The sequence below is a fragment of the Chelonia mydas genome, chromosome 13, assembly GCF_015237465.2.
Source record: "Chelonia mydas isolate rCheMyd1 chromosome 13, rCheMyd1.pri.v2, whole genome shotgun sequence".
In the NCBI taxonomy this organism is placed as follows: Eukaryota; Metazoa; Chordata; order Testudines; family Cheloniidae; genus Chelonia; species Chelonia mydas.
Window position 1 is genome coordinate 41,038,500 of NC_051253.2, and position 23,009 is coordinate 41,061,508.

The window sequence follows — 23,009 nt, forward strand, 5'->3', positions numbered from 1 at the left end:
ATACAGATAAAAGTGTCAGCAAGCTAAATGAAAGTCTCTGTGGGAACGCTGGGTAAAATAGTAAAAAATAACAATAATACACAAACCTGAGAAGCTCAGCCCTGCCCCTGTGTTTATGCATTCTGATATGGGGGGAGTTTTTAAAGGGTCTTAACCTAAGCAGTTTGAATTCTCAAATACCATGGGAGTTGGAAACCTCACAGCTTTGGGTTCCTTTGAAAACCGGGAGGAAACTCTCTAATGGGTTGAGGACCTGTTGTTTCTCAGGCAGGGTACAGGGCTCTCAGAGGCCCAGCTCACCAATATTTAAGCATGGGTAATCTCTTGCAAATATTGCTATGTAAAATCCCACAGCAGTCTGGGGTTGGGATATTCCAAAGAGTTTAAGGGAGATAGTAGGGCAGGGGATGATTTTCAAGGATGCAAATTAATTAGTGATTTCATCTAGACCCTAGACCAATTTCTTAGGCCTTCATTCAGGGAAGCACTTAGGCATTTGCTTAACCCCATCTCTGTGCAGGACACTTTATCCATTCCAGCACAATTCATAGTGCCATGGATTTAACTTCACACTTAATTCTCAGTAATGTCAGTGGCTATTCAAGATCTGAAAGAATATTTGTCTCATGTTACTAAAACACATAGAAATCCCTAAATACTTACATGCTGATATGTGCACAAACATGCCCTTTAATACTGACTCCTTCAATAATTTACTATAACAGTATTTAATTTTAATTCACTGCTGCCCTCTGCAGAGTGTTGGTAGAGTTATTACCATTTCAGCTCGGTATTTGCTCCCTGCTTAATAGCTGTCTGCTCACTGTGTGCCTAGCACAGTAATACCGGGCGGTGTCCTCGGATTTCAGGCCGGTCATCTGCAGATACAGCAGGTTGTTGGGGTTGTCCCTGGAGATGGTGAAGCGTCCCTTGAAGGGCTGTGCATAGTTGATGGTAGTTGAAGTTGGGTGTATTTCCCCGATCCACTCTAGTCCCTTCCCAGGGGCCTGTCTGACCCATTGCATCCAGTAGCTGCTGAAGGTGAAGCCGGAGGCTTTGCAGGAGAGGCGGAGAGAGTCTCCGGGCTTCTTCACATCCCCTCCAGACTCCACCAGCTGCACCTGGGACCGGACACCTGGGAATAGAAACATAATGTAATTATCATTAGTATTAAGAGCAACAAGAGACTGTTCCCCTGCCCCGCCAATGGGTGTGAGGGGAGGAAATACCTTCCAAAGCCACTGCAAGGAACACTAACTGGAGCCAAAATCTCATTTTCCCTGGTGCTGGAGGGGAAAGTTCTCAGGGGACTGGCTGGTCACTGCACAGACCCAGGGGGCTGCGGATCGTCTCTCCGGGTGCAGCCTGGGCAGAGAGAGAGACAGATTTAAACAGGAAACTGTCCCCCTGATTTGCATATCCCGCCCCGTATAACACACACAAACTCCTTCCCTTGCTGATCTCATTTCTTGCCCTCCGATTCCAGGAGAGGGGGGTAAATGTGTGTAGCGCTCTAACCCAAATCCTATTGAAACCCCAGGGGATTTTTGAGTGGCTTGGAGCTACATCGGATCCGGTCCCATGTGTTTGTGTGGAGTCCAGCACAATTTGGGAACCCGGTCCTGAAGGGCTCCGGAAACGGGCTGTCAAAGCAGAAACTGAGGAAGAAGGGAGTGAGCAGAAAAGAGACAAAGCAAGAAAGGAAGCTGTAGTCCTTTCAATCATCACCATCATCTTCAGTGCAGAATGAGCCCTGCAGTGGGGCTGTGCTGTCTTTCAGCAACACAGATGATTCAGCGAGAATTGGCAGAGGAGCCCCAGGGAGTCGGATTTGGGGTAACTAAATGATTTGGGAACCTAAATCCTAATCACTGTCTCTGGGATTTAGGCTCCTAAATTTAAGTCACTATCGAAAGTTGGCCTTGGGCTCCCAGCTCACTTAAACTGTTCCTGATTTGCACAATGGGAATTATATTTCTCTACCTTAAGATTCACTAAGGAATCCTAAATGCAGCATTGATGAGGGCCTTAAAATGCCTAGATTGAATTAGCCACATGGAGAATAGAGGCTGTTAATAGGCAGCTGGATTTGGCAGCTGTCTCTATTTCAGCTTTTCACCTTGGTTCCCCCTCAATGCAAAGACCTGTGGGTATGCCAGATATTCTTGTGGTTTGGTCTTTTCTTTGGGCAGGATCCTAAACAGCAGAATTCAGGCTGATCCACCAGGTCTAGAGGAAGGATCCTGAAATTAGTAAGGAGGCAAAACCAAACCTTTAACTAGTCCCGCAGCGCGTGTGCTTATGCATTGCAGTTCAGTCTTTAATTGTTCAGGGCAGACAATGTGCTGCAGAAGCACCATTCAGTGATCTGCGCAAACAGCAACAAAATTATGGTGTACAAAATCCTAGTGTGGGTCCACCACCAACTTTAAGAACATAAGAACGGCCAGACTGGGTCATACCAAAGGTCCATCGAGCCCAGTGTCCTGTCTTCCAACAGTGGCCAATGCCAGGTGCCTCAGAGGGAATGAACAGAACAGGAAATACTGACCGGTGTCCTCAGATTTCAGGCTGGTCATTTGCAGACACAGCAGGTTGTTGGGGTTGTCCCTGGAGATGGTGAAGCGTCCCTTGAAGGGCTGTGCATAGTTGATGGTAGTAGAAGTTGGGTGTATTTCCCCAATCCCCTCCTGTCCCTTCCCAGGGGCCTGTCTGACCCAGCTCAACCAGTAGCTGCTGAAAGTGAACCCGGTGGGTTTGCAGGAAAGGTGGAGGGAGTCTCCGGGCTTTTGCACATAAGTTTGGGACTCTGGGATCTGGATCTGCGACTAGGCACCTGGGAATAGAAAGATATTATAAATCATATTGATAGTAATAGCGATAATAGACTGCTCCCTTGCCCTGCCAATGCTTCCCAGGGGAGAAGATACCTTCCGGAGCTGCTACAAGGAACACTAACTGGAGCCAAAGTCTCATTTTCCCTGGAGTTGGAGGGAAAAGGTCTCAGGGGATTAGTTGGTAACTGCACAGACCCACGGGGCTGTGGATGGTTTCTCTAAGTGCAGCCTGGACAGAGAGAGGGACAGATTTAAACAGGAAAGCGTCACCCCTATTTGGATATCCTGCTCCTTATAAGAGACACAAACTCCTTCCCTGAGCGATCAAATGTCTTGCCCTCCAATTCCAGGAGAAGGAAGGGGGAATGTGTGTAATGTTCGGACCCAAACCTCCCTGAAATCAGAAGGGATGTGGCCTTGACTGCGATTGACATCGGATCAGACCTTACATGGGGAGCAAATATTCATTTGAAACCAGGGGTACTGGAACACTTTTTATAGTGGCGGTGCTGGGAGACATTGAGCCAAACTGTAAACTCTGTATATAAAGGAACCACCTTCAAGCCAGCACCCCTAATTCCAGCCCCTATGTTTGAAATTCTTCCTTGCAATGCTGGACTACAAGACGGAATTATTATTAGATTACTACCTTAAAATGAATGGGAGTTGGGTGTGGATCCCCGCCTAGCCTGCTTAGAATGTTTTAGCAGAATTCAGTTTTTCAGACTTCTGGGCTAAGTCATACAGTAAGAATGGACAGTCGGCACCCTGAAAGAATCTACAGGTTAGGGTTATAATCCTGCAGGTGTTTGTAGGCCTCTGCAACTGAGAGTACCTGCCTTGCTTTGAGTGGGGCTAATGATATGAATAAAACAATTCAGTTGCATAGAAGTGTTCTATCATTCTTCTTCTTAGTATTACCATTCATATTATTTTCAACACCCACTATAAATAGGCAATAATAGAGATAAAAATGTCAAACTAACATTTCTGTGGAAATGCTGGATAAAATAATAAAAAAACAACAATACGTAGACCTTAAAAGCTCTGTCTTGCCACTTTGTTTATGCAGCAGGATGGATTTTTCAAAGGGTCTTAAGCAAGGCAAATACTCAAATCCCATGGGAGCTGGAAACTTCACAACTTTGGGTTCCTTTGAAAATCTCAGTCCCACACTCTCTAATTGGTGGAGGACCTGTTGTTTCTCAGGTAAGATACAGTGCACTCAGGCACACAGCTCAGCAATATATAAGTGTGGGAAATCTGTTGCAAAGACTGTAATGTAAAATCCCACAGCAGTGCAGGGTTGGGATATTCCAAATTGCTTAAGGCAGATGGCAGGTCTGTGGATGATTTTCAAGGATGGAAATGATTTCAGGGGGACCCTAGTACAATTTGTTAGGCCTTGATTCATGAAAGCATGTAAGAATTTGTTTAAACCCATCTCTATTCAGGATACCATTTTAAATTGCAGCACAATTCTGAAGAGTGATGCATTTATACAAATAGGATGACCACACTCAGTAGATTATAAGCTTTGTAATGATACTTTACAAGAGATCTTTTGCACAAAGCATATTCCACTTATATTATATTCATACTCATTAGCATATTTTCATAAAATCATGTGGAGTGCAATGCCCCACAGTGGGTCAAGGAAATATGAAGGCTCCAATTACCTTCAAGTCCTCAGTCCCTTGGTTAGAATGCTCCCGTTAGTATATGCTCATAGTCGAGAGGGTGGAGCAGAAAAGAGGTAAAATGGGGAGGTTTCGAGGCCAGGGCCTTTTCGCTTCTGCCAAGGGGCAAGTAAAGGGAAATCTGTTCTCACTGTGAAAGATGGTGTTTGGAGTCACATGGGAAAGTTACATGTCCATCACCCCCACCCATATTCTAATTAGAACATTCACCAAAAGTCCATTAAGGGTAGACAGGCATTTTTCAGGGTTCATTGTGAGCTCAGTGTCCATTCAACTTTCCCTTCATGTGCTGGATCAATATCTTGTGGGCGTTACCACAGGAGCAAACATGTAGTAAACATAGCTAATATTCATAACTTCAGATACCAAGATGAATACACATGCATAGAAATAGCATAATCATAAGTACCAGCTATTTCACCTGCATGACTATTCCCAAAAGAGATTCTGAAAAATCACACCACTTACCTGAGACCCTCTGTGCCAGCACCAGGTCCCACTGAAGTTTTATCTGTTATGTAACAACAGACAGGACTCTGGAGCAAGTGACAGGACTCTCCATGTAGCCTAAAAGGGCAAAGTTAATTCTGAGCTGTTCAGGTGTGACTGCACCTTTAGTCCGTGAGGGCGGACTGGCTGGCCCACATGCAGGTTAATGGGCTTCAGTGTTCCTTTCCAGTTAACTTTCTAATGTTCATAAACCTGGCATGGGCTGGGGTGGTTTATAGCATAACACAGGTTTTTAGGTTTGCAAATCTGTGAACCTCTGCCTCTTTGAGATTTTATTATTATTATTATTATTGCTGGTCATAATGTGGGAGGGTCTCCTCTCCGCCCTCTGCTCATGAGGTTATGTATGTGTCTTGTAGCACTCTTCTGAACACCAGTTGAGAGGAATTTTTTTTCCCAGTAAATGTGGACTGATTCTTTTCTCTGAGAAGGCATGTAATTTTTCCAGGTTCACACTGATTACCACAGAAAACAATCAGGGCTGTTAAACTTTTTTCAAATTCCATACAAAAATTAAGTTCAGCTATATTTTCCAGTACAGTGATGAAATGGGTGTTTGTATATACAAGCATCAACATGCTTAACTACTCACTTTCCCTCCAAATATGTAGTAATTCAGTCTGTTTATATGGAATATGGGAGTTGGGTGAAGAGTCATTTCAGCATATGTATAACTTATTAAAAGACAAATCTTAAGTAGAGCTGAATCCTAAACTGCAATATGGTATTGTGCCCAAACATTGCATTTAAATGGGAGATTCAACTTCCTTTATAGGAACAGAACTGACTCCTGAAACCCTTACCACAAAAGTGGTACATAGACATGCAAATAGTCCCATTGTCTTTGTCATAAACCTACAGCTAATGGTAGCCTAAAATCCTTCCTTTACCTGTAAGGGGTTAAGAAGCTCAAATAACCTGGTTGGCACCTGACCAAAAGGACCAAAAAGGAAAGAAGATCCTTTCAAATCTGTGGGCGGAGGTTTTGTTTGTGCTCTTTGTGTGGTTCTCTCGGACAGAGAGGGACCAGGGCAGAAAAAGCCATCTCCTAAAACCATACCTGAAACGAGCCTCTAAGATTACAAAAATTGTAAGTAAAGCAAGGAAATGTGTTAGATTATCTTTTGTTTAGCTTGTGAATTTTCCTTATGCTAAGAGGGAGGTTATTCCTGTTTTTGTAACTTTGAAGTTAAGCCTAGAGGAAAATCCTGTGTGTTTTAAATCTTTTTATTACCCTGAAAAGTTATCTTCCATCCTAATTTTGCAGGTGTGATTCTTTTACTTTTTTTAAATAAAATTCTTCTTTTAAGAACCTAATTGATTTTCAGCATCCTAAGAACCAGGGTTTGATCTGTTCTCACTTTGTAAACAATTGGTTAGTATATTATTCTCCAGCCTCCCCAGGAAAGGGGGTGAAGGGTCTTGGGGGGATATTTTGGGGAAACAGGAATTCCAAGTGGTCCTTTTCCTGAATTTTGTCTAAATCACTTAGTGGTGGCAGCCATACCGTCCAAGAACAAGAAAAAAAGTGTGCCTTGCGAAAGTTTTTAACCTAGGCTGGTAAAAATAAACTTTGGGGGACTTTCATGCAGGTCCCCACATCTGTACCCCAAAGTTCAGGGTGAGGAGGGAACCCTGACAGTCTTCAATGGGACTGATCAAATGATGAAGGGTTTACAGGATTAGGTCCCACGTTTGTGAATCGTTCTAGATGAAACTGGCAAGGTCGGAGCTGTCAGATCAGAAGGAGCGTCATTCGAATAGAGTTGGGCAGATGTGGGATACGTCTTAGCTCCGTGGTTAAGATGAGGAAGATATTTTCAGCAAAGTTCTTGGCAGATTCCTGAGGCAGCTGGTTTAAGGTCATCATTAGAGTCTTCACTTATAGTTCTCTCATCCACAAAGCTGGAAAATGAGGCATTTGTTTGGCTGCTCGGGTTCCAGTTATCACAGTGCATGTTGGACTAGTTTGGCTGCAAAGAAGAATTCTCGGTACACTGGGGACAACACCTGGTTCCCGCCAGGCTGCAGAGCTGGGCTGACAGCAGAATCCAGACATCCGCTGGTCAGGGCAAGCAGAGGCGTTGCTCTAATGATCTGGGCTTGATGTGATGCAGTATGGATGTCATGGGTAATTCAGACCAACGGGGAGAAACCGAATCAAAAACACTGTTTAAAAACCTTCCATCCGTTCCCGCCCCCTTCCCCTCTTGAGGATTCCTGGCCAGTTTAACAGCACGACACAGATGGTAACGAACTTAAACAAAGCCTTTGCGCTGGTAGTGCAGCCTGGGCGGAGAGCGGCAGAGATTTGAACAGGACCCTGTCTCCCTGGTCTGCATGCCCCGCTCCTCATTAAACACGTGAAATGCCTTCCCTGGCTGATCTCATGAGCTGTCCTCCGGTTCTGAGAGAAGGACGAGGGAGGGGGAGGGGTAACGCCCTGACCCAAATCCCCCTGAAATCAAAGGAGCCTCAGGGAGTCGGGTTTGGGGTAATTACATTATTTGGGAACCTAAACCCTCATCACTGTCTCCGGCATTTAGGCTGTGAAATTTAAGCCACTTCTAAAAATTGCATTTAGGCTCTCAGGTCACTGAAACTGTTTCCCCGTTTGTCCAATGGGAATTTTATTTTTCTACTTTAAGATTTGCTCATGAATGTGAGTCGCAGAGATGCTGAGGTGAGGCGTGCTTTAAAACACCTCTCCTAGATTAAATTAATCGCGTGGCAATAGTGGATATTGACATGAACCTGGATTTGGCAGCTGTTTCTCTTTCAGCTATTCCACTCTTATTACAAGACCTGTGGGTAGGCCCCTTCGTTAGAGAATGTTTGTAATCACACGCTGCGGGCCATCACGACTCTCCCCTTTCAGTCCACTGGCAGGCCAGGCAGCTGGCTCGGAGCTCGGCCCATACAGGGTCACCGACCACAGTAACTGTGTCTGCCCATGATCTTTAGGGCAGGTGACAGACCTCCCCATTAGTGATGACCGTGCAATCTGTGTTGCCGCTTGAGGTCCAAATGGCTCTCCAGGGTTCGTCCCCGGTGCCTCTTTCTTGACCTCACCGAACGTGTCTCTCCGGCTCCGGCGGATGGTGTTCCAGGAGCTAAAATAAGGGAAAGGCCCGTGGCGAATATCCCTTTAAAAATCTTTATAAGTGTTTTAACATTCGTTAATGTTAGGTTTAGCCTTAGGTTTCTCTGTAATACTTCTCTCTTCCCCCCCCCGCCACACCCCTTTTCTGCCTTGGTCTAAGACGTCTCTATTAATAACGTTGGCTTTGCATTGTTCAGATTAAACTGATTTATGGCACAAACCAATATACAAGCATGAAGAGGTCCAGAGGAAAATTCTCCTGTGGTCAGATTATTCCAGAACTGCCCATTGCAACGTTCCTGCAGTTGGTGTTTACCGCTAGAGGAGGCAGGGAAATGGACTCGTTCGGTGCCTGTTCTCATCCACTGTGACAATTCCCATCTTCCTACGTAAGCCTCCTTTGTCCATTTGTTAACTTTTTAAACACGGACAGTTCTGCTTTTCCCCGCGGCTGCTGCTTGCCTTGGGAGCAGGGGAGGGATGGGGGGAGTGGGGAACTTGGGCAAAGCTACCTCAGTGTTTCCCTTCAAAGCTCCCCTAAAATACATCTTTGCCATGAAGCCTAGAAAAATACTTGTCTGTTAGGGGGCTCTTTTGCTGAGGTCGCTGATCAATATTGTCTTAGTGGTTCCTTGTCCCCACCCCCATGTGTCTCTGTTCCCATCTGTTGTCTTACATTGACTTCATAAGCTGCCTGGGGCTGTTTGATCTGTGTTTGTGCAGCGCCTCGCACAACAGAGCTCTGGTCCATGACCGTGGCTCCTACGGGTCATAATACAAATAACAATTGACTTCACTTGGAGCAGCAGGAGGAACTACTCGCTCGTGCCTGAAGTAAAAATCAACTACGAGTTAGTGCTAAACTGTTTTCGTTTCCCCGCGTGTGTGTTTTTGGCCCTTAAAGGCCTGTGCGTAGCTGACGGTAGTTGAAGTTCGGTATATTTCCCCTATGCACTCCAGTGCCTTCCCGGGAGCCTGGCGGACCCGTCTCATCAGGCAGCTGCTGAGGGTGAACCCGGTGGGTCTGCAGGAGAGGCGGAGAGAGTCTCCGGGTTTTGCACATGAGCTTGGGGGTCCAGGGGCTGGATCTGCGACTGGGCACCTGGGAATAGAAATATATAATACATCACATTAATCTTAATAGGAATAATAGGCTGTTGCCCTGCCATTTTGTTACACTAATAAAATAAGACCAACAGGAGCTTGGAAAGTGGGATAAGGCAAAATGCTGCATTTATTGTAAATATAATAAAAAGATAAAAACACACAATGTTAGATCACTACTATTCCTTATTTATCCACATATCCATCCACACATTCATTCATGCAAGTTCTGCGTAGTAGTTATAGTTACCAGCCTAGAAGCTGCTCCTGACAGAGCCTGGCCAGGTGGCCTGGACAGGAGAGTGGAGCCGAGGCCCTGTCAGACGCGCATCCAATGCTCCTGGAGGGTGGTGGCAGAACCAGACTCCAAGTTCCCAGTCCTCAGAGTCTATTTTGATAGGAATTTATTCCTATGCCAGTCTGTCATGACAGCTCCATGATGGCTGTCAGGTGCTTATCAGGTTTCTCATCCTTTGGGTTAGTCGGGTGGATTCCAGTTTGCTCCGTGGGGGTCCCCTGGTTGTTTCCGCTTGGCGCCTTCTTCAGCGGAGCGACACTGAATTCCTAGGCTGGCACCTCCCTGACCATTCATTGGTCATCTAAACCGAGCCTTCATTCGCAGACATTCTCTGTCTTAATCTCATTTATTATTTCACCGTCTCTTTAACTTTCGGGGTGTTACTAATTTATTTGAGACTCCCTCCCTTTTAACATTCATGATAAAGCGCGTTAAAAACTACAGAGAGTGGGAGTCTCTCTGTGCTATTTCTAAGAACAGTTGTTGTTACAAAGTATCACTTGCACAGCATTGCTTTGAGCGCAGAGTCAATTAACGGCTTCCGGAGGTGGTTGTTACAAACTGTCAATATCAGTTATAAAAAATATCACTTATTTCAGAGTAGCAGCCGTGTTAGTCTGTATTCGCAAAAAGAAAAGGAGTACATGTGGCACCTTAGAGACTAACCAATTTATTTGAGCATAAGCTTTCGTGATGGCATATATCACATTGGTAGATGCACAGGTGAACAAGCCTCTGATAGTGTGGCTGATGTGATTAGGCCCTATGATGGTGTCCCCTGAATAGATATGTGGGCACAGTTGGCAACGGGCTTTGTTGCAAGGATAGGTTCCTGGGTTAGTGGTTCTGTTGTGTGGTGTGTGGTTGCTGGCGAGTATTTGCTTCAGGTTGGGGGGCTGTCTGTAGGCAAGGACTGGCCTGTCTCCCAAGATCTGTGAGAGTGATGGGTCATCCTTCAGGATAGGTTGTAGATCCTTGATGATGCGTTGGAGGGGTTTTAGTTGGGGGCTGAAGGTGAGGGCTAGTGGCGTTCTGTTATTTTCTTTGTTGGGCCTGTCCTGTAGTAGGTAACTTCTGGGAACTCTTCTGGCTCTGTCAATCTGTTTCTTCACTTCCGCAGGTGGGTATTGTAGTAAGAATGCTTGATAGAGATAGAGATAGAGATAGAAATCTTGATAGAGATCTTGTAGGTGTTTGTCTCTGTCTGAGGGGTTGGAGCAAATGCGGTTCTACCGTAGAGCTTGGCTGTAGACAATGGATCGTGTGGTGTGGTCAGGTGAAAGCTGGAGGCATGTAGGTAGGAATAGTGGTCAGTAGGTTTCCGGTATAGGGTGGTGTTTATGTGACCATCGCTTATTAGCACTGTAGTGTCCAGGACGTGGATCTCTTGTGTGGACTGGTCCAGGCTGAATCCAGGGTTCCATCCCACCATCAACCTCAGCCTGGACCCCCCCCCCCCCCCCCCCCCGCCATTCCTCAGACGTTCTTGTTAATTCCTGGAAATGTGCTGGAAATGGCCCACCTTGATTATCACTTCAAAAGGTTTTCTCTCCCCCCACCCCACTCTCCTGCTGGTAATAGCTCATCTTAAGTGATCACTCTCCTTACAATAATAGCCGTGTTCGTCTGTATTCGCAAAAAGAAAAGGAGTATTGGTGTCACCTTAGAGACTAACCAATTTATTTGAGCATGAGCTTTCGTGAGCTACAGCTCACTTCATCGGATGCATCTAAGGTGCCACCAGTACTCCTTTTCTTTTCTCCTTACAATGTAAATTTTTTCATGGTCTGTGTGTATATATAAAATCTGCTCACTATACATTCCACTTTATGCATCCGATGAAGTGAGCTGTAGCTCACAAAAGCTTATGCTCAAATAAATTGGTTAGTCTCTAAGGTGCCACAAATCCTCCTTTTTTTTTTAAAGTATCACTTAGAGAGCAGAGTCAATTAACGGTTCACAAGCTTTACACAGACACCGTCAGCAGCTTGCCAGTTAACAAGAGACCCAAGAGATCTTTCAATTGCTCATGCCCTGGGATTTAAATTGTGGGGGACTAATTATGGGGAATCACAGACTTCTTTAATATGCCTACAATCTGAGGGGAGGAGTTGCTATAATTAAAACTTAAATGGAGCCAAAGTTTCATTTTCCTTGGGATTGGAGAGGAAACTTCTCTGGGGGATCAGGTGGGAACTACACAGACTCAGGGGGCTGCGGATTGTCTCCCCGGGTGCAGCCTGGGCAGAGGTAGAGACCGATTTAAACAGGAAAGTGTCACCCCCATTTGCATATCCCAGTTCCTCCTTATAAGAGACACACAAACTCCTTCCCTGAACGATCATATTTCTCTCCCTCTGAGTCCGAGGGACGGGCGAAGAATGTGCGTAAAGTTCAGACCCAAACCTCCCTGAAATCAGAAGCGACGTGGCCCCTTGACTGCCACCGACAGGGGATCGGCTCCTCCGTGAGGAGCAAATATTTAATCCTGGGAGCTTTAATCTGACAGACAAAGGTATAACATGAGGCAAGGGCTGGAAGTTGAAGCTAGTCCCATTCAGACTGGAAACAGGGTGCAAATATTTAACAGGGAGAGTGGTCAGCCACTGGAACAGCTCACCAATGGGCGCAGTGTGTTCTCCAGCACTGACCATTTTTAAAGCCGGATTGCACTCTTTTCCCCGAAAAGATCTGCCCGAGCGATTATTTCTGGACAGTTCTCTGGCCTGTGGAGGTCAGATCAGATGTTGGCAATGGTCCTTTCTGGCCTCGGAATCCACGACTCAAGGAGCGACCAGTAGCATGCGGACAAGGGCACTTATCTCCCTGCTAGCCACCGTGAGACCGAAGCGCAAGTGGTGAGGGTGATTCCCCGTCGCTTGTCTCTGAGAGCAATGGTGCATCTGCTTCAGAACCTGGGGCCGTGCGTCCCCTAGTGGGCAGTTATATGATAATTTACCCAGAGAGAGAGAGAGAGTTTCTATTTCCCCTGGTTATTGCAGGAGGCTCTGGCCACAAAGGTTTTGGGAAGGGCCTAGGGGGGATGGTCAGGGAGAAGGGGCGCTGGGCCGGAACCCAGGAGAAGTCTCTCCTGCTCCCACCTGTGCCGCAGGCACCCTTCTAACCGTGGGCAAATCAGTTTGGAGGAGATTTGCAGAGGCACAGCCGGGGGGACTGACTCTCACTCAAAGTCGGTGATAGTTGGGTGCCTCCCTTTGAATCTCTCTGTGCCTCGCTCCCTTATCTGTGAAATGGGAATAATGCTTCCCTACCTTACAATTTACAAATGATGGTGAAACACTCAGTGCACGGATAAGGTCCCCCAAAGTCCTTCCCTTAATCTACTGTGTAACATAAACCAACCTATGATTTAGGAGAGTTTTAGAGAAATTTCCCGGTACATAGACTGTTGCATAAATTCCCACAGCAGCGGATTTCTTGCAATTTTTAATGGTCACTTACAGAGACAGAAAATGGCCTAGTTTGTTGCCTGCTCTTATCAAGTGTGGCGATTCTTATCTTCCTCTGCAATTTTCCTCTGGAGCAGTGGGGAGCCCTACAGGATTCCTGAAAGGACTAAACAAATATGTAAACAGTAAAGTCTGTTTTAAGAGCCTCTTTATTTTCTGCTTTTATCTGCTCTGTGTTGGATGCAGGGAGAGGAGGGCAAAGGGGGGAGACCAGCCGGTCCGGTTCTGAGTGTCTTTGCGGCCACGGGCCCCTTGCTGCGTGTAGCTCCGGAGCGCCACCTGCTGGGGGCTTCTTTTTAAACTAGCACCAGGGGCGGTTTGTGTCTGAGCCCAGACCGGCTTCCCCTCACTGTGTCCCTCGCCCAGTGATACACCGCGGTGTCCTCGGGTCTCAGGCTGCTCCTGTGTAGGTAGACGCTGGAGCGGTCCTTGGAGGCTGTGAATCGCCCCTGGATGGCAGGCGAGTAGAAGATGCTCGACTGGGAATAGTAGTGAACCAGCCACTCCAGTCCCTTCCCCGGAGCCTGTCTTACCCAAGTCATGATAGATGTGCTGTGATCAGCCCCCGTCACAGCGCATTTCAGAAGAGTGGACTCGCCTGGCTTCCTGACTTCCTGACCTGACTGGGTCAGGACAACCTGGGAGAGGACACCTGACAAAGAAAAAGCGATTTTTTTTTTGAAAATATAGTTTTAAAAATACTCCTCTGTCCATGCACTCGCAAGAGCTGCCCATCCTTCTGTCCATCCCCTCATTCTACCTCCTGTCTGCACGCTGGCTGTCTATTCTTTCTGCAATATCCATCAAACTATCCTTCCCTCTCTATGTATGCTGATTGGATCTCTCTCTCTCTCTCGGCTGTCTGCCTCTCTCTAATCTATCCCTTCACCACTGTAGTTTCCCGACCAGATTTATAACGGTATATACAAAATTATTAACAAATCATTAACTAACATGAAAGTCTGATCAGGAAAATGAAGCTGCGGACAGCTAAGGGCACAGCCATAGGACTGGACAGAAGGTGAATGCAGAAGGTCGCTGGCAAATTGAATGAACAAGCTTCTCTGGACCACTGAGTTTTTAAATAGCAAATAAGATGGGGGCGTTTTGCATCTTTGAGAGAACTTATCTATGTAGAGGGGGGAAATGATCATGTTTTCGAAAGGAGAACAAGACATCCTCCTTCGCGAACAGTGCTGGGAAAGAAAGAAAGAAAGAAAGAAAGAAAGAAAGAAAGAAAGAAAGAAAGAAAGAAAGAAAGAAAGAAATCCATTGCTTCCTTCCATTCACAAACACCGAATGCATCTTACGCATTTTTAGCACCAGCCGTTGCTATTTCAGTTATGAGCCTCTTCCAGAAATATACATTGAGCGATGAAGGAAAACATCATCGGGGAGTAACTCTGAGGACAAGTTTGTTTCTACCGGTAACACTGGACAAAAAGGCGTTTTCAGTGAGAAGAACATTTCTCACCTGCTAGCTGAGCTTATCAGAGATCCCCCAGTAGAACAAATGCAAGCTTTTAATAAGGAAAGTTTTACCCAAAAGCAATGCATATGTACTTTATTTGATCACAGGGTATAGAGCGGAAAGAAGAAACAATTTGTATAAAAGTATGTTTTATTGACTGTTTGCTTTGCAATAAATAAAACTTACCTGGACCGAATTGGCAGTAAAACCAACCCACCAAACCATAGATAGATTTCACAGGCTAAATACAACAATTCATGAAATCGGAGCGTGTAAATGGAGATAGCTCCATTGAAATCAATGGGCCAGATCCCAAAATAGTTTAAAACAGTATAGCTCCATTGAAGCCAAAACCCCTTATCTAGTAAAGTTGCTCTCTCTCTCTGTTATTCGAAAGATTAATAAAATAATAGACGGAGTGACTTGTAGGCTGCTTTCCCTGCTTGGGGGTCTAGTGGGCTAGATGAGGGTGGGAGGTGGCGAGCCAGCACTCCTGGGTTCCAGTCCCAGCTCTGGTGGAAGGAGAGTGGGGTCTCGTGGGTGGGAGCAGAGAGAGAGAAGGGGACAAATCGCTGGCTTTGGCACAGTTTCCTTTCCGATAGTTGAAAGGGTCCCAATCATTGTGCCTAAGAAACATAGAACCTGCTCACAGTAATACCTGCCAGTATCTTCTGCTGCAGCAGAGCGGCCCTGTAAGAGTACTCGTTCCTGGCTGTGTCTCAATTACCACACAAAGGTTCATTTTGCCTAGTGTTGGAGGGGAAAGTCCTCAGGGAATTGGCTGGTCACTGCACAAACACGGGGGGCTGAGGGTTGTCTCTCCGGGTGCAGCCTTGGCAGAGAGAGGGACAGATTTAAACAGGAAACTCTCACCCCTATTTGCATACCCCGCTCCTTATAAGGAACGCAAGCTCCTTCCCTGAAGGCTGTGAATTTCTTGCCCCAGGGTTCAGACACCAGTCAGATCCCCCCTTCCTGTTTGTCTGTGCAGCCCCAGTGTGGTGGGGTGGTGTATAAAGGGGGGAAAAAGCAGCTCCCAGATGAGATGTGAGCCCAATTCTCCGGTTATTAACGTGGGGCCTGATTGTCATCAGATTATCCGGGCGTGGGGAAGGGGTCTCCGGAGCCCCTGCCTCTGCGAAGGTCGGGTCAGTGGGGTCAGTGAAGGGGAGGGGTCGGGTCGGGTCACAGGGTTGCACTGGGCTGGGACACCTGCTGGAGAGTTAAATTTCCTGGGCGGCGAGCGGCGTGTGTCTGGGAGTCTTTCTCTCGGTGAGGATGCAGGCAGCGCTGAAGGGAGACGATTATTAATCATGGAGATTCATATTGTTGCTCACATTCCCATTCCTGTTCCCACTCCTACTCCTACTGCACTTCCCTCTGAGACCTCGGCTGTAAACTCACTGCGGTGGAGACAGGCCTTGTGTTCTGTCTTGGGACAGGTCCCAGCACTGTGGGGCTGTGGTCTGTGATTGGAGGCCTTAGGCGCTTGGCCCACAGCCACCCCCAACTCCAACACTAATAATAAAAATAGTCATAATAATAAATAATAAATTCCATTCTCACCTTCATACCCCAATAACCACCCCCGACACTCATCTTTCCATTCCCCTCTCCAGTCTGAGGCATGTTCTCTTTAATATCCCCGCGCTCATTCTCACGCATGCTGATGTTCTCATTAACACTCATCTGCCTGTTTGCATGAACTGTGATCGGCTGAACCTGCGGAGGCTGCAGGTGGGCAGGCTGTCCTGGCCCACAGGCGGCTTTCCCTGACGGGCCGCGTGCCAAGGGTTGCCGATCCCTGGATTAGTTAATCTATTAGCTAATGTTTTGCTCCTCAAATATCATCTAGGTACTTGTTTAATTTCATTTGTGTTAATGTCTTCAACCAACATAAATATTCGGTGTGGGTGTGTGTCGAGAAAATCAGTTACTTTAAACTAAGCACACAGGGCAAAATGATTGTGAGTTACTCAGTTACTGAGTCATAGATAGCACAGAGTACCCAGAGAGTACATAGTACATCATTAAGGTAAATGTATCTTTTAGGCATCTTAGAAAATTTTGCATTTGAGACCCTGTCTCAGGTGCTTTTGATGAGAATGTCAAATAGATGCTCAGCTTGGTTTCACACGGAATAAACAGAAGGTAACTTTTTAAAGGAGCATAGGGGTTATCGTATCCCACTACATGAGCATGATACAAGTTAATCTTGGCCTTGAGACGCCTAAGATGTTGCTCAGTTTCTGTGGTGACGGGTGTCTGTTACTTGTGATAGGTTGCAAGAACTTGTTGGATAGTGTATCTGACACCCTAGCAGCTTTGATTAATCTAATTTAATAATCTAGAAGCAAGAATAGATGGTGCTAAGTAAGAGTCTCTGCCTCAACACTACAAATAGGAAAATGGAGTTTGAGATCCCCATGGTTTTGGTAATTAAATATTCATGGTCAATAGGCCCAATGGCCTGTGATGGGATATTAGATGGGGTGGGATCTGAGTTACCCAGGAAACAATTTTCTGTAGTATCTGGCTGGTGAATCTTGCCCATATGCTCAGGGTTTATCTGATCGCCATATTTGGGGTTGGGAAGGAATTTTCCTCCAGGGAAGATTGGAAGAGGCCCTGGAGGTTTTTCGCCTTCCTCTGTAGCATGGGGCACGAGTCACTTGCTGGAGGATTCTCTGCTCCTTGAAGTCTTTAAACCATGATTTGAGGACTTCAATAGCTCAGACATAGGTGAGAGGTTTTTCGCAGGAGTGGGTGGGTGAAATTCTGTGGCCTGCGTTGTGCAGGAGGTCGGACTAGATGATCATAATGGTCCCTTCTGACCTTAGTATCTATGAATCTATGAATCATAGAGCCAGAGCTAATGAGGATGATTCCTACAGAGACTCAGCAATTCTGATTGAATGACACACCCCGGTGAGCAATAAGACGAGTGAAATATTCCTGTGCAGATCCGTTTGTGGGCATGAAATAATCAAATCCTGCGGGCTTTATTCCCTGTGTGTGTAACCCCATTGATTTAACTGGGACCGGTTGTGGGAGTAAAGAATAAAGGGTCTTGCAGAAGATTAGTAAGGACATTGGCTCATCAAAGCACCAATCATTTGCTATGCATAATTGGGACTATGCTTTCCAATGTGCGTTATTTCGCATTTATCAACATTGAATTTCATCTGCCATTTTATTGCCCAGTCACCTAGTTCTGAGAGATCCTTTTGAACAGGGGTCTCCAGCCTTTTATGCCCAAGATCACTTTTTGAATTTAAGGGCAACCCAGGATCTACCTGACCCCTTCCCCAAAGTCCCACCCCACTCACTCCATCCCCCACCCCTTCACTTGCTCTCCCCCACCCTCACTCACTTTCACAAGGCTGGGGTAGGGGGCTGGGGTTCTACAGGGGGTGTGGGCTCCTAGCTGGAGCTGAAGGGTTCACAGTGTGGGAGGGGTCTCTGGGCTGAGCCTGGGGCAGGGGGTTGGGGTGAAGGAGGGGGTACATGGTGCTGGCTCTGGGAGGGGGTCAGGGCTGGGGTTTGAGGTGCAGGAGGGGGTTCAGGGTGTATGAGGGGGTATGGCACGGATGGGCAAAGTTTTTGGCCTGAGGGCCACATCTGGGTATAGAAGTTGTATGGGCTCCGGCTGGGGGATGCAGGCTCTGGGGTGCATGAGGTTGTGATCGAGGAGTTCGGGGGCAGGAGGGGGATCAGGGGTGCAAGCTCCGGGTGGCGCTTACCTCAAGCAGCTCCCGGAAGCAGTGGCATGTCTCCACTCTGGCTTCTACATGCTCCCCTGGTTGCCGGCCAATGGGAGCTACAGAGGTGACAGTTGGGGCAGGGGCAGCCTGTGGAACCCCCTGGCTGCCCCTATGCGTAGGAGCCGGAGCGCGAACATGCTGCTGCTTCCTGGAGTCACGTGAAGCCGCGGCACATGTGGAGAGGGCAAGCCCCAGACCCCGCTCCCCGGCAGGAGCTCAAGGGCAGGATTAAAATGTCTGAAGGGCCGGATGTGGCCCCCGGGCCATAGTTTGCCCACACCTGGGGCATGGGGTTCTGGCTCCAGGAGGGGGCTCAGGGCTGGGGGTTGGGGTGCAGCATCCCGCCAGGCAGCATTTACCTCCGGAGGCTCACGGTCGGTGGCACAGTGTGGCTGCCACTAAGGCAGGCTCCCTGCCTACCTGTGCACGGCACCACTCCTGGAAAGGGCCAACGCACCCCTCCGGCCCCTGGGGAGGGTCAGGCAGCACTTGGCTCTGTGCACTGCCCCTCTCTGCAAGCACCACCCCCACAGCTCCCATTGGCCACAGCTCCCTATTCCCGGCCAATGGGAGCTGTGGGGGTGGTGCTCGCAGGTAAGAGCAGCATGCAGAGGGAGAACCCTGTCTCCCCACCCCTGGGGCCACGGGGCCACGCTGGCCACTTCTGGGAGCTGTGTGGGGCCGGGGCAGGCAGGCAGCCTGGCTTAGCGGCAACCCGCTGCGCTGCCGGAGATCGTGATCGACCGGGTGGTGACCACTGCTCTTGTAGCTCTTCGCAGTCTGCCTGCGACTTAACTATCTTGAGTAGTTTTGTATCATCTGCAAATTTTGCCATCTCCCTGTTTACCCCAGCAGGTTCTGGGTGTTGTCTCTGGAGATGGTGAATGGTCCTTTAACCGGGCCTGTGTAGTATGTGGTGTCACCAGCCCCGTTTGTAATTGAAAATCCCCTTTCCAGTCCTTTTCCTGGAGACCTCCGTGCCCAGTGCATATCGTGACTAGTGTATGTGTGTCCAGACACTTTACAGGAGATTTTTGCAGAGTCTCCTGGCATTTTAACTTCTGCTCCGGACTGGATTAACTGGATTTGAGAGAAGAGACACCTGGAAATAGACAAATATTAAAGATCTAGGCCATGATTCAGCAAAACACATTCTTTAGTGCTCTGGAGAATCAACGATTCCTTTTGGCTGCATTTGTTTCCTTCTTTTATCCCAGGTGCCTCTGAGGTTCTTACCTGAGAAAGCTGCCAGCAGGGAAATAAAAATGAAACACATATTTAGTTTTGAATCAGAAGTCTACCAGAACAGGCAAAGGAATACAGCACAAAGTAAGTCACTTGGGGTGTGTCAGAGAAGGAGAAATTCTCTGGCTCTTAAACAAAGAAGTTGCCCTACTTAATTTGCATGAGGCCTGAGGTAGTTCAAAAAGCCTTTAAAGCCAGGCAGCAAACAAAGGGGCAGGAGAGAGGGAAGAGGAGGTAACAATAGGGGTAGTTTTCCAGATGACTTGGGTTAAGATTTCCAAAACTGCCTTTCTTCCTCATATAAACCGGGCATCTAAATGCCTTTAGGTGGCTTTGAAAATCTCAGCCAGAATTAAACTAAAAAGGGTGGGAGGGGGAATCGAACTGGTTTCAAGACTGAGCTTGATAAACTTAAGTGGAGGGGGATGGTATGATGAGATGGGCACATCGACAACTGCTGGTAGCAAATATCCCCAATGGCCAGTGATGGGACACTAGGTGGGGAGGGCTCTGAGTGACTACAGAGAACTCTTTCCCCGGTGTCTGGCTGGTGGGTCTTGCCCACATGCTCAAGGTCCAACTGACTGATATTTGGGGTTGGGAAGGAATTTACTGCTACTTCCCCCATCAGAGCCTTTCCTTGCCGGGTTTAGCTACACAGGAAGAGTGTGTGGAGGCAGCCTATGTATTTCAGAACATGTCTCCAATTTGTCAAGCTCATTCTGAATTCTAATCCTGGTCTCTAAAGTGCTTGCAGCCCCTCCCAGATTGGTATAATCTGAAAACTTCATAAGTGTACTCTCCATGCCATTATCCAAATCATTTATGGAGCTACTGAATAGAAGTGGACCCAGGACAGATCCTTGAGGGAACCTTCTCCATATTCCCTTCCAGCTTGACTGTGAATCGTTGATAACTACTCTCTGAGAACATTTTCTAACTCGTTCTGCACCTACCTTATAATAGGTTCATCAGTCTATATTTCCCTGGTTTGCTTACGAGAAGGCGATCTGAGACTGTATGAAATGTCTGACTAAAGTTGAGATATACCACATCTACTGTTCTTGTCCCTGCCCCCATCCCCTCATCTTCTTACCCTGTCAAAGGAGGATATGAGGTGGGTTTTGTATGGGGAGACTTTGGCAAACCAGTAAAGTGCCTGAAACCACTATGGCTTATTGCTAAAAGCAGCCAAGTCAGCAGGCTGTAAATTGGCCATTCAGCACTCTAAGCTTGACCAAAGCAGGAGCCGGGGGGAGGGGGGGGGGGGAGCCTGTGAAAGGTAGTTTTGGGTGCCACAGAGAGGGCAGCTTGACCCCGTGTCCTTCCTGATAATAATTGTGTTGAAGTTGCTGATACATGCATCTTAGAAGAGCAGAATGTGCCCCAGGAATGTCTATTGGGGCCTCAAGGCTGCAAACTCTGGAGAAACCCACACCTGGTTAATCGATATCAGAAGGAACCTCTCGCTTGACCATTGAAACAGCTCACTTAACAAGTTTGCTTTAAGGGACATGTCATTCTATTATAAAGGTATAAATAAGGGGAAAAAGTTTGTATTTACCGACACCACCTCACACAGAGTAAGAGTTTTGGGTTGAAAGAACCCCGGGTACAGGTTTGACGTGATTTGTTCTTTACAAATCCATGTTGACTGTTAGTTGTCACCTCATCTTCCAGGTGCTTGCAAATTGATTATTTGCTCCATTCTCTCAGGGTACAGAAGTTAAGTTGAGTGGTTTATAATTGCTGGGATGCCCTTATCTGCTTTTTCTTGATAGGTACCACTTGCCCTCTTCCAGTCCTCTGGGATCTCTCCTGTCCTGCGAGAGTTCTCAAAAATATTCTTTAATGGCTAAGATCTCTTTGGCCAGTCCCTTAAGTATTCTCTGGTGTATTTCATCTGGCCCTGTTGACTTGAGGATGTCTAACTTGTCTACGTAATTCTTAACTTCTTGTTTCCCTATTTTAGCCTCAGATCCTACCCCATTTACCCTGATGTTCACTGTTAGTCCTCTGATTACTACTAATCTTTTTGGTGAAAACCTAAACAAAAATGGCGTTTAATACTTGGGCAATTGCTGCATTTTCTTGTGACTGTGTTTCCCTCCTCACTGAGCAGTGGTCCTTCCCTATCCTTCATCTTCCTCTTGCTTCTAATGTAATTGTAAAATGTTTTCTTGTTACCCTAAATACTTCAATGGTTGCGATGCTCAAACACTACAGTAATGGGGACAATATAAAAACCTAAGATAGCTTGAGGGCTCGAGCTCAAACATGGCTTATTTAAAAAAGAAAAAAAAGATATGCAAATGCATATCCTTAATGCCCTGCCTAAGTCATTCAATAGCTCTTCACCTGCATGGCTAGGACACAAGGATGGGTCTGGGCAGCTAATGCCGGGACACCATGAGCACTTTACCCAGCATCAACAGCATATTTTGGCTGAATTGTCTCTTCAGTCTAGAGACCTTTAAAGGAATTATGGTTTCTGACATTTTCTGGAGATATTGGGTAATACTGTGCTTTATGGGCCTGGTGCAAAGTTCACGAAAGGCAAGGGGAGGACTTCCCTTGGTCTGAGTGGCGTTTGGAGCAGGGCCTACTGGAATGTTGATTGACATTTCTGAAGGGGACTTAGGTAATGGGGTACCCCATATTACCTGGACTCAGGGAAAGGGCAATTCACCATCTCCAGAGACGCCTCCAATAACCTGATGCATTTGCACATCAGCAGCCTGAAACCTGAAGATGCCAGTGTGTATCCTTGTGCTGGAGATATGGGATCCCACAGTGATTCACTTCATTACAGATACCCTAATGGGATCCTGCGCTGGAGAAAGTCACTAAAGAAAGTGAAATACTCTGACTGCCTTCTGCTTCAGTCACAGAGTACAAGAAATTCAGAGAATCCTAGAAAGGTAGGGCTGGAAGAGGGACTTCAAGAGGGCAACTAGCCCAACCCCCTGCACTGAGGCAGGATTCAATACACCGAGACCACCCTTCATCTGTTCTTAAAAACCTCCAGTGATGGGGATTTCACAACCTCCCTAGGGAACCGGTTCCAATGCTGATAGTTAGATATGCTTATCCTTAAAAACTTCTCCCCACCTCCCATATCTAACCTAAATCTCCCTTGATGGATTTTGCATTTCTTTATTTTCTAAAAGACATAGAATCGTAGAGATGATAGTTGCTCGTGACGGAGACTCCACCATGACTCTTGATCAGTTGTTCCAATGGTTAATTCACCTCAATGTCTTTTTAAAAAATCACCTTCTTTCCAGCTGGACATTGTCTAGCTTCAGCTTCCAGCACTTGATCCTGTTCTACCTTTGTCTGCCAGACTGAAGAGCCCGTTATCAAATTTCTCTTCCCCATCTAGGATCTACAACAGGCACCAGTGTAAAGACTCTTTGTTTATTCCCCCAGCCATGGGACGGAAGAATAATCTAGTTGCTATAGCTTGAGTCTCGGTATGAATATTCCCGGGGTCTTTCCCACACA

General features: G+C 46.8%; 2 protein-coding genes, 1 long non-coding RNA gene and 2 gene segments (V, D, J or C); 1 reads left to right on the forward strand and 4 right to left on the reverse strand.

The window, feature by feature from the left end:
- The window catches only part of LOC122462699, a 480,831-nt gene extending 479,923 nt beyond the window's left edge, over positions 1 to 908 (forward strand). Inside the window, exon 5 of the long non-coding RNA XR_006285400.1 lies at positions 836 to 908. This is a non-coding gene — a long non-coding RNA (uncharacterized LOC122462699). The remainder of the gene's footprint in view (positions 1 to 835) is intronic.
- Positions 1 to 1,382, reverse strand: part of LOC119567836 — a 57,818-nt gene extending 56,436 nt beyond the window's left edge. The window contains 1 exon segment of the V gene segment in view: positions 1,230 to 1,382. Within this exon segment, the coding sequence occupies positions 1,230 to 1,275 (46 nt within the window).
- LOC102940154 (immunoglobulin epsilon heavy chain-like) overlaps positions 1 to 23,009 on the reverse strand; it is a 1,331,510-nt gene that overhangs the window by 936,606 nt on the left and 371,895 nt on the right. The window lies entirely within an intron of this gene.
- LOC119568011 overlaps positions 1 to 23,009 on the reverse strand; it is a 937,337-nt gene that overhangs the window by 554,509 nt on the left and 359,819 nt on the right.
- The window catches only part of LOC102948108, an 883,083-nt gene that overhangs the window by 529,001 nt on the left and 331,073 nt on the right, over positions 1 to 23,009 (reverse strand). The gene's annotated exons all lie outside the window — the stretch shown is intronic.